The 12691-nt window shown below is 37.5% G+C and overlaps 1 protein-coding gene across 1 annotated transcript; it reads left to right on the plus strand.

Annotated features, from left to right (window-relative positions):
* Positions 1 to 8546: 8546 nt before the first annotated feature.
* On the plus strand, positions 8547 to 10298 carry LOC101894737 (translation initiation factor IF-2). The gene is made up of 2 exons (XM_005176603.4): positions 8547 to 9483; positions 9545 to 10298. The coding sequence occupies exons 1-2, from the start codon at positions 8622 to 8624 to the stop codon at positions 10135 to 10137; spliced, it is 1455 nt and encodes a 484-aa protein (XP_005176660.1). The 5' UTR covers positions 8547 to 8621; the 3' UTR covers positions 10138 to 10298.
* Positions 10299 to 12691: the final 2393 nt, after the last annotated feature.

Raw genomic sequence — 12691 nt, forward strand, 5'->3', positions numbered from 1 at the left:
ACTGGGACATGCCGAACTTAGGCACACTTACCCTATGTATTTTCGTTTTTTTTTTTTTTTTTTTGGAACATTAATGCAATTATTTTTTTTTCTTCACATAAAATGGGAAAAGAGATTTCTGTTTTTTAGTGACTTATTGTGAAATTTGATAAAGAGCTGTTTTGTCCTTGACGCCATTCTTTTTAAATTGTGTTCTGTGGGAGTTTTTTACATAAACTCACATAAAGTACGGCCTTAACCCTAAAAGATGAAGATGAATGAAATACCTGGATTTCCTTTCAGAAATAGGATACAAATTTTTCAAACATTTAATTGCAGTGGTTGAAATCACGCGCCGTCGGACACACTTAGAAAAAAATTGTAATCACCCAGCAAACATTTTTTCCGAGGGCTCTGGTATCCGATTTTTTGTATGTAAAGATTTTCTACCGTTTCTCCAGAGAGTTTCTAAGTAATCTGCACATAATCGTGTTTTAGTTTTGTTTGAAAAAAAATGAAGCAAAACAGAAAAACCGGCGCCAGCAGAGAGATTTCTTTACCGTACTTTCTGAAAAGTTTCCGAGTACTCTGCACATAGTCTTTTAAGAGAACTTCAAACATTTTTGTATACCACTCTTCTTATTTTGATTTTTTATTTAATATCATTTTTTCATCAGCAACACGTGTACAATAAATTAGTATCCTTAAAGGTGTATGTGCTTATCTTATATCTGACATTGTATTTTTTTATTTTTATTACTTAGATGCGGCATTGGAACATACTCCTGGAACTATGGGATGTACCATAGCAACGAACATCAAACGATTTTCGGACAATATTTCCGATTTTCGGATAAAACTATCGAAAATATTCATATTTTCTTCCGAATTTTGGATCAAGCATCCGAAAATTTTCCGAATTTCGGACTAAACATCCGAGAATTTTTAGAATTTCGAATGAAATTTGTCCTATATTTCTCCGATTTTCGTACAAAATTATATATAACAAATTAAGATTTTTTTCCGAATTTCGGATCAAACATCCGGAAATGTTGCGAATTTCTTATCAAACATACAAAAACGTTCCGAATTTTCCTTTTGCGAATTCTCTTCGAATTTGTCACGAAATTCTAATGTTCTTTCCGATATTTTTCCGAAAAAAAAAACATTCAGAATCTTGGACAATCTCAAACAATTTTGTTCAGAATTCGTATCTGAATCAGAAATCGGAAAAAATGTTAGCTGGGCAGCTGATATTGTTAAATCAAATACAAACACGAAATCGGAAGAAGTCCGGCACACTCAAAAAAAAAAAATCGCAATCAACTGGTAGCTCTACCATTGTACCATCGCATCAAGACATCCAGAATGGAAATGTTAGCAAGTTAAGAACCCTCACTTATTTCATAACACCAGTAACATATTGGGCGCCATTGTGCAATTGGAAGACACACTCTAAAACTCATTTTTATACCCTCCACCATAGTATGGAGGATATATTGAGCTCGTCATTCCGTTTGTAACTCATCGAAATAATAATTTTAGACCTAACAAAGTATATATATTCTTGATGAGTTGTTGCAAAATAGTCAGGGTTAATCCCATTATTGTTGTTTTTGTTTATTAGTGGAGAACGATGGTAATGTTTATCAGGGGGTAAGGCAGGAAATACCCAGGTTTCGGAAAGAGCCACCAATCTTTATCAGTTCCCTTTGTTTTTTTTTTTTTTTTTTGTCCGGGATATTCTCCCCGTCCGCCCGTCTGTTGTAATCACGCTAGAGTCGAAACGAATTAAGATATGAAGCTAAAATTTTGCACAGATCAGTTTTTTGTGTGCAGACAGCTCAAGTTCGTATGGCCCCTATATAACGGAAATTCCACACAAGGAGTTGCTTCTGAGTACTTCACCCCTGAAGAGAATTGTCTATATAATATATACCCCATATAACGGTATCTTTCGATATTTTTCATGATTTTAGCCACATTTTTCAATGAAACTGTCTTAAAAGCCACACAAGGAGTTCCTTCTGAGTACTTTCCCCATGTAAGAGAATTGTCTATATAGGTCCGCGATATCGTATGTCCCCCACATTACGGTACCCCCCGATATTCGGTATTTTGATAATTGTGGCCATATTTTCGAAGGTTCGACACGCTAGGTATCTTTACTTGGGATTTAGAATGAGGAAATAAAAATTGCCATGCTATCTTTGGTAACAAATCACAGAAGATACTTTATTTGGATGCAATACTCCAAAATAACCAACAGACAATGTCATTGGCAACATTATTTGGATTTTTCAATTTTATGGACACGTATTGTGTAGATTGTGGTTGTGGTTGTGATGGTGGTTGTTGCTGTTGTTTGAGACTAGCAATTTCAGTAACAAAGTATTTTTCCAAGAGGAAAATTGCCATGAGAAAAACTCACGCACACACACACTGACACACAAACTTGTCAAGCTTATATAATTGAAATAAAACTTTTGAATTATTCCGTTAAACACCACCACCAACAACAATAACAACAAAAAACCGGAGTAATAAAAAAGTAGAAGTTGACGACTTGAACTAATTTATGCCATAGCTAGGTGTACACTGTGTGACCGACATTCACTGCGACAAGGAGATGAAGGGGGGAAGAGATGGCGATGGCGAAGGATTTTTATGTGTTTGTTTGGCTGAGAGGTAACGAGGTAAGTCAAAGCATCAATAGTAATAACAGCAACCATGCCACTAATGCTACAGTAGCGGCCGCAAGAGCACCATAGCAAATCGTACAATGAACAAACTGCCACAAACAAACTGTTAATCTATGCAATTGTATCGATGTCTGGTGAATGCTAATGTTAATCTGCCGCTGCTGCTGCCGCAGATCATTTGTGTGCCACAGAAAACGAAAGCCTTGTTATGGCCTCCACATGTACGTACATAAGTCAGTAAGTCTATGCTCTGCATGTGTTTGCCTGGGCCAGAAAATCAAGAGATATTAAAGAACCAGCTAAACTTGTTACAGGCTTTGATGGATACAGTGTTTGTTGGCAGGATCAACAGATGATATATAATAGTCTAATTAATAGTTTAAAATACAAAAGAAATATTGATACTCCTACAGGTCATCAATAGACCCAATAAAATCTCACTGCAACATTGATAAGGCCACTAAAAACTTACTAGTTGGGTGTTAATAATAACACGAGTCCCTCTGAAATTCAAGCCCTGTACAATTCAAGGAAAAAATAATGCTTTTTTAGATCTTTCAGAAATAACATAGTGGGAAGCCAAAATTTATTATTTACAATAAAATCTACTTTCGATAAAAAAATTTATTCTAAAACAAGTTAAAAAGTAAGTTCGGCCGGGCCGAACATTGAATACCCTCCACCATTTGGAACGAATTCGGCAATTTTCAAAAAAAAAAAAAAAACGTTAAAAATTCTGTTAAAATCTAAAAAATACCAAATGTAGCCGTCATATTAGGGTCTAAACGACGACGTGGACCTGCATAGGCAACGTTTGTGATAAGCCATTACAATATTCAAATGCGAAACTTGAAAAAATAATGTAGCTAAAATCATCAATATAGGGAGGTACTATTATATGGCGGCTATACCAAAATGTGGACCTGCACAGACAATTTTCGGCCTTAGGCTGCGAAATACCACATCCAATACAAATACCAAATTTGAAAGAATTCCGATGAATAATGTCGCTAAAATCATCAAAATGCCAAATATAGGGAGGTAACGACACAGACAGTTTTTTGTCTTAGGCTGTGAAAACCATTTCGAACTTCAAATACCATATTTGAAACAATTCCGGTGAATAATGTCGCTAAAATCATCAAAATACCGAATGTCGGGAGGTGCCGTTATATGGGGGCTATACAAAGACGTGGACCTGCACAGACAATTTTTTGTCTTAGGCTGTAGTATTTATTACGAATTTCAAATTCCAAATTTGAAACAATTCCGGTGAATAATGTCGAAAGCTAGAGTGATTTCCACAGACGGATAGACGGACGGACATCGACATACATTTTTATGGTGATCAAGAATATATATTCTTTGTGGAGTCTGAAATGTATATATCGAGGTGTTACAAACGGAATGACAAACTTAATATACCCTCCATACTATCGTGGAGGGTATAATAAATATAGTTTATAGCAAAAAATGTTTTTAACAGGGCGTTAGATACTAAGCTGAAAAAGTCTAACTTCCTCACTTATTTCATAACCTAATTTACAGCCAATTATCAATTAGTGAAATAAAGTTTAATGTTCCGTCTAGAATAACTCGTAATTATATACCGCTAAATCTTTCCTTGGCGAGATCTAACTACGAACTAAGCAACCCCCTTAGATCTTTATGTGAAATATATTACAACCTCTATAATAATTTATCACTATCTGAACCTTTGCATGCAATAAAAATATCAATACTTAATTTATAATTATAGTATTAGGAGCTGCCAGATTTGTATTTTTGCTCGTTGTGTGTGATTTGTAATACTAATCCTTTTACTAAAACCGGCTGATGTTTTACTGTAGCTGGTGTTTCCCTACAATACTAACCCTCCATGGTGCGGACTATGGGGTGTACGCGCTCCCTACGTATTGGGAGGTGACCCCCTCGGTCGGCAGGGGCGGGTAAGAGTGGCGTTGGGACCGAACGAAAAAAAAAATAGAAAAAAAAAAAACTAACAGAGATTTATAGATATCGGTTCACATTTGGATGGGAGCTATACATGTGCATTAAATAATCTTCAAACATTCAGTTATATGGTCCGTACTATTAATTGAAAAAAAGATCATAGGATTTTTTTTTTTCCAAATTTTATGTTTTTTTATACCTTTATTCATTTCAAAACACCAGTAACATGTTGGGTGCCATAGTGCTATTAGAAGACACAAAAATTGATTTAAGAAGGGCGAAAATAATTTTCTATTAGATTCCCATTGATAACTAAACTACCATCAATTTGATCTTCATCTGCAGATAGAAGAATGTTTCAAAGACTTGGATGATTTCCCATAACATAGAGAAAGTTTTAGACAATTACATCCAGAGGAAATACCATAGTTCTGCAAAAATACTTACTATTAACTTACTCAGATTCTGTGAATGGTAAAAAACTAAAACTCAGAACGAACGAAGTGGCAATTCTTGTCCTGTCCAAGGTATAACCTATGGTTCGCGACAAAAGTGCATGTCTTTACCATTAAGACCCAAAATCAGGTATCTGTTGGACGCCATGCTATTTTCAAGAATTTTGTTGTTGGTCAGGCTTTATCCCTTTTTTGTTGTGTTTATAAAAACAACGTTTGTTTATTAGTGGAGAACGATGGTAATGTTTACCGGAAAGAGCCACCAATCCTCATCCGTTCCCTTGTTTTTTGTCTGGGATATTCTCCCCAGAAGAATTTTAAAAATAACTTCTATGACAAAAAACATTTTTTACCCAAGTGACGAGATCGTAAGCTCAATAGAAAAGGAACCAAAGAATTAAATAAAATTAAATTCTTTCAGAAAGTCTTCTAAATCTTATTTTTGATTATTCTAAATTACTCTGGAAGGTTATTTTATATTTAGAAGACTTTTTGGGGGGTTTGAGAATGGTAATTGGACGTAGAAACAATGTCTCGACTGTTGCTTGAGGTGATCGACACTTTGGTATTTTTTAGTGCCAACCTTGCTTGCCAAAATACTCCAGACACAATAGTCCAATGGATTGGTATCCGGAGATTTTAGTGATCATTGTGTGCTGGAAATTAAGTGGGGAACCTCATTTTATAACCATTCTTAGGTTGGCGTGCTGAGTGCCATGGTGCTGAGACCAGTTGGAATGTCCAAGGTGTACGGCCAATATGTTTGCATGCCCAAGGCTTTAATACACCCTCCACAATATTTTTGCGATAATATTCGGCATTTATTCTGATGCCACGGTCGATAAATACGAGCGGAGAGCGACCGTCGGTTGTTATGGCGGCCCATGGCCGGCGCTCGCGTTTGAGTTCTGGTGGCCAGTCGAAGATGCACATTTACAGCTTACCTCTTTGGCAAGTAAACACGACCATTTTGTTTGTTTACAAACTGCTGGACAACGAATGTTTTCTTACCGGAGAAGACCAAATTCGCCACTTTCGGTCAAGCGAAGCAACTCTTTATCTTTTTTTAGTCTATTTTCTTTCTGTTTCGGTGTAAGTTCTTGCACTTTTTGGAATTGCAACGGCTTTATCCCGAGCTCATTTTTCAATATTTGCCGAATGGAATATTGCAATATGTTCAGCTCACGAGCTTCTTTACTTTTCGAACCATCCCTGCTGATGTTGCAGTTTTTTTCGTCCACTTCCTTGACGTCGGCCTACGCTACCAGTATCACGATAACGAGGGATGGTACGAGACACAAAAGGTTTATTCAAATTTAAATGCTGGAGTGCTCTAACGATAGCCACTTGTGGTTTTCCAGTCAAATATAAAGAAATCACACTATCACGCTTGAATTCCATCACGAATAACTTTTTTTCTGGAAAATTCTCACCAAAATACTTTTGTACGCTTGTAAACAATATAATGAGCTGTCACTGGAATAATTTTAACAGCTGTCGGACGAGTGGCTTAGAAATGACAGCAATCTGAAGTTGGTTGCAGTTTTTTTTATCTCACCCTTTTATGTCTTCGACTGTGGAAATGTTTCTTAAATAAGGGACTTCCACCTGTAAAAGACGCCTAAAAGGGCTATCTATTTTTATTAGGTCTCTCAAGGGATTTTTTTCTATTCTTAAGGTAAGGGGCATCTAGCTTGAGAAGTAAACGCTCATATCCGTTAAAATTTATAGTGGTGGCAGATGTCTTCTTTTTATACCCTACACCACATAGTGGTAAGGGTATTATGTCTTTGTGCATTTGTTTATAACATGGAGATGGAAACGAGATAGACCCATAGTTCCTTTTGGTGATCAGCATAGAATCACATTTTGAGTCAATTTATGCATGTCCGTCCATCTGTCCATATATTTTTGTAAACAAAATGCAGATCGCTTTTATTATTCGATTGAGATGAAATTTTGCACATTAGGCCTGAAAAAAAGTATGTCACATTTGATCGAAATCGGTTCAGATATAGCTATAGCTCCCATATATATTGTTCATCCGATTTGTTATTTTTGTCCTCCGCAGCCGTATTATGCACTCTTTAACAACAATATTTGGGGAAATATATCAAATACAGCTCAGAAATACATTTGCTAAATTGTATCGAGATCGGGACAGATTTGGATATAGCTCCCATATATAACTTCGGCCGATTTACCTTTTATTGTGCACCAAACGTCTAATATTTGTCCAAATGGGATGGAATTTGGCACATACGACCGAATTGAGTCTAGAAGCTAGTATGTCAAATTTGGTGAAGATCGGTTCGGATATAGCTATAGCTTCCATATATATTATTCATCCGATTTGTTATATTTGTTACCCACAACCGTAATATGCACGCCGTAACAACGATATTCAGGAACATATATCAAATACAGCTCAGAAATATCTATGCCAAATTTTATCGCGATCGGTTCAGATTTGGATATAGCTCCTATATATATCTTTACCGATTTCAAGTTAATTGTGCACCAAATGGGCAATACAAGCCCCAATTGAAAATATACAAATTCTTCGGCAAATTTAGTCCTTTGAACTTAAATTATATATATAATCATAGCTTGTATGATTTAATTATCCCACAAAAATTTTAATTGTTATGTGAAGCTCTACTAAATATGCAAAGTGGTGAAGGGTATCATAAAGTCGGCCCGCCCGACTTTAAGACTTTCTTTAATGGTTTAATAATGTTTTCGGCAACTTGCATCCGTACAAGTACTCAACTTACAGTTGGGCGCCATTTCCATTCCCAAGTAACCACTGTAAAGTATATCTTTCAACACACACATACTGGCTTTTGAATGGCGTTTTCTCAATACAGAAGAACATTTGAAGAACATTCTGTCTGTAGAATAAGTCTAAAATTAAACATAAAGACTTTAGAATAATACGTAACATATCTTATATCTTCAAATGACATCTACAAGCATTTGAATGCCAAAGTAATAAACCTTTTCAGTCCAAACCCTCCCGAAGTGTCTCACATCTAAAAGGAAAATTAAAAAAATATATTTCTGAGAAGAAACTCAAAATATATTTTAATTTCATAAGACTTCTAAAAAAAATATTCCAGAGGACTTTTACAAGGGTCTTCAATCTATAGGAGAAGAAATCTTTATATATGTTAACAATATTTGGGCGCCATTTCTATGAACCACTGATTTTCTCTTGCCAATTGTGAAGATTGTTCAAGTGATCTCGGTACCTCCTAGAGATTTTTTACCTAATTGAGATAAACTACATTGTAATAAAAATATCTTCCCTCCAACGAAAGACAGCGGTTTCGTAACACTGTGCCCTAGTTAGTTAGATTATGATTATGTTTAGTTTGCACCACAATGTGGACAATTTTGTGCATTTTTACCACAACAAATTATAAGTCACAGTTCTTATTTAGACTTTAAACATAACGGTTGACTCGAAAACAAACCTGCGGCATAGCACACGTTTTTTGGAACTTAAGACATACACAAACAAAAAAATATGAGATTTAATTTACAATCTCTTGCGCTGTTGTTATTGCTTTACAATGCAGTGACACATGTAGCAGCACAGGATTTCCAACAAAGCTATGTTTTCCGTGCTGTGGATGATGTTGATGATCGGGACAAAAGAGCTGTAGATTTGGGGTTTTTGGTGCGTAATTTCTTGATGAAAAGTGCCTATGCCAGTAATGCAAAGGCGGCGGCTTCCAGGAATTTGATTAATCTGAAAACGACAACCACACGAAGACCTACCACTACAACAACACGACGTCCAGTGGCAACAACGGCTGCACCATTTGCGGGACTGAAATCCTTTTGGTTTCCGTTTAGTGCATCCTTGAGTGCTCCACCACCAGTTGCTACCATACCAAGTGGACCAGGTAGACTTGGTCCCAGACCGGCTCCTCCAAGGGCGGGTGGTCCTCGGGGTAATGCTGCATTCAACGTTGATTATGATTATTTCGATCGGTTACAACCGGTTGCACAAGCCCCAGCAGCCAGACGACGAAGGCCAACCACTACTACCACTGCAGCACCAGCACCAGCACCAACTACAGCAACACCGCCCCCAGCAGTACCATTACCAAGACGGCGACCATTACCGAAAAGACCACAAATTTTGAATTTTGATTATTACGACGATTATGATTATGGCGCATTGGATCCATCAACTCCGGCAGCTCCAAGAACTACAACAACAGCTGCACCCCCTCCACCGCCACCACCATCTCGCCCACGTCCTCGCCAAAGAAGACCACAGGCTGCTGGTGGGCGACCTATGGCACCTCGTGGAGGCATACGACAAGATCGTCCGAATCGTCTGAGGAATCCCCTGATCTATCGCTTCGCCCAGACTAACGGTAAAATAGCTCAACTAGTTACTAATTGCCGTACTATTGGATTTTCTCCTTCACTTTGTAGATTTCTCTACCAATAATAATGCGGCGGGTGCCCAGCAACCTCCGGCAGCATCAGCAGCAGCACCTCCAAGTTCTACTGGCAATGGAAACCCCAATCAATCATCCGATGACACCTCACCTCCAGACACCAATGCACCAGCCGTTGACGACTACCCCGATTATTCCGATGCAACGGCCTTTGATCCTAGCAACTCAGCGGACTATAATGATTCTAGTGATAATTCTAATCCTTCTAATTCAAATGGTAATGGTTCCAATGATGATAATGATAGCAATACTAGTTTAGACGATGCAGACAATGGCAATGATGAATCAGAAGCCCAACAGCCACCAATTCCACTCGATAATGATAATTCGTCACCTGATTACCCAGATGTACCGCCATCGGCAGCAGCAGGGCCGCAGTTAAATTTGGGTGGACAATTTTTCAATGGTCCCAATCAAAATGCTGGTCGTGGTTTTGTCAACATCCGTGGTGGTCCCCTAGGGCCACAATTCAATAGCCCATTTGGTTTGGTACCCGGCTTCAGAAATTTCGATCCGCAATATCAACAGCCATCTTCGCCGGTTGGCTATTCGGTGCGTTACTACTGAGCTAGGTCTTTTGGTGGCGATATTTTGGATATGAAAATGTAATTGGCTCTAAGTTATTGGTTCATCATTGTAAATAAATACATTGTACATACATACATACATACATACACACAGACATAGATACATTTGTAAATTTTGTTTAATATACTCTCTTTTATAAATATTACATACATAGTTCTAAAAAATATATAAAAAACAAAATCATTTATTACAAATGAAGAATCTTATTTTAATGAAGGGAAAATTCAACAGGTTAAGTTACTCGGGGCTCAGTGATCTATTTAAATTTATTCTAAAATAAATATGAAGACAATGTAAGGTTTACAACAGAGCGTAACATGGAAGGATAGATGCGGCGACAGAAAGAAGATACAGACAACACCAAGATAATATACCAAAACCACTCCAGGCTGTGAAGGATGTTGAAAAGAATACATCCAAGTCATTTGGGCGCCAAAATTATGCCAAACTAACAAATACGAAATTCGAAATAATTCCGGTAAAAAATGTCACTAAAATCATGAAAATACCGAATATCGGGGGGGGGGGGGTGCCGTTATATGGGGGCTGTACGAAATTTTTTTACCCTAGGTTGGGGGCTACAAAAATGTTTGTCATAGGCTGTGATACGTATTACGAACTTCAAATATGAAATTTAAAATAATTCCGGTAAATAATGTCGCTAAAATCATGAAAATACCGAATTATTGGGAGGTACCGTTATATGGTGGCTATACGAAAACGTGGACCGATATGGCCCATTTACGAACTTAACCTGCCTACCGATAAACTATGCATGTATGTAAAATTTTAACCTTCTATCTCAATTCCTTCGAAAGACAGCATGATTAAAACAGGCAGACAAACGGACATCGCTAGATCATCTTGTACGCTGATCCAAAATATATATACTTTGTAGCGTCTATTATGAATATTTCGAGGAGTATTCAAATTTCAAATTTTGGCACGGCCGAACTTACTGCTGTTTTATTTGTTTTTTTTTTTTTTTTTTTTTTTTTGTCAAAACACTTCTGAATGTTCTTTTATCAATACGAACGGCTATTAGATGGAGTTCCTAATTTCCCTTGGAGGATCTTAATAACATACTTACGTGGCTTCATTACGACAGCCAACTTTTGTTATGGTTCTCCAAGGCTTTAGGAAACGTAGAAACAATGGTGCTATAAATCCCTCTACTGAATTGAATAAAACGTTGTTTGGGCGCCACACGTACACACAATTTGTATTGGGAAATCTTAGATTCGCAAATGAATGTAAGTGTTCTCCAACGGCAGAAAAGGTCTGCGGATTAATCTAATCGATATAATTATATCGACACTTTGGTATTTTTTAGTGCCAACCTTGCTTTCCAAAATATTTCAGACACAATAGTCCAACGGATTGGTATCCGAAGATTTTGGTGGCCATTGTGCGTTGGAAATGAAACGAGGAACCTCAAACGAAACGAGCGACCACCGGCTGTTATGGCGGCCCACACCATCACCATGGACGGCGCTTGAGTTCTGGTTGCCAACCGAAGGTGCACATTTTCAGTTGACCTCTTTGGCAAGTAAACATGATCATTTTGTTTGTTTACAAACTGCTGGACAACGAATGTTTTCTCATCGGAGAATACCAAATTTGGCCGTTCACCATTTTCAGCCAAGCGAAGCAATTCTTTAGCTCTTTTGAGCCTATTTTCTTTCTGTTACGGTGTAAGTTCCTGCACTTTTTGGAATTTCAATGGCTTTACCTCGAGTTTATTTTTCAATATTTGCCGAATGGAATATTGCGATATGTTCAGCTGACGATCCATTTTTCGGCCACTTCGACGCTCTTACGATGGCCACTTGTGGTTCTCCAGCCAAATATAAAGAAATAACACTATCACGCTTGAATTCCATCACGAATAACTTTTTTTCTGGAAAATTGCATTTGTACGATTGTAAACAATATAATGAGCTGTTACTGGAATAATTTTAACAGCCGTCGGATGAGTTGGTTGCAGTTTTTTGATCTCACCCTGTATTTACGTTTGATATATTGGTTACATGTTTGGGCGCCACTTGCGTGTGGAGTTTTGAAATAATAAATCAAAAACCGCAAACTGGGAATAAAACTTCGCAGTTATACAAGCATCTAGTCAAAGCGAAGTAATCACCCTGATTCCAAAGTTGTTGGCATTCCTTATCTGTTGAAAGACAAGCAAAATATAACAGGTACTAACTCAAGGAGCAAGGTGCTTAGAACCAGGATTATCTATCCACTGCTAAAAAAACTTCGGTGCGCTGTATGACACTAGAAGTTCCAACATAAGTTTCGAGTTTTGACGAGACAGAGATCTCGACGACCTGTTACTCATAAGAACCTACGGCTGTTCCTTCAGTCATAAAGAACATACAGTCCTATGAACTGACCACAGGGGTGTTGGACTTGTGATGTGAATAGATGCTTCTAGGGCATAGACGCTTCTGTTAAGTATTAAATCGAAACCATACTTCTCAAAATGTGTCATAGAGTCCTCTGCCTAGTATTAGACCTTGGTTCCACAAAT

This window comes from Musca domestica, unplaced genomic scaffold (assembly GCF_030504385.1).
Source record: "Musca domestica strain aabys unplaced genomic scaffold, Musca_domestica.polishedcontigs.V.1.1 13, whole genome shotgun sequence".
Taxonomy (NCBI): Eukaryota; Metazoa; Arthropoda; class Insecta; order Diptera; family Muscidae; genus Musca; species Musca domestica.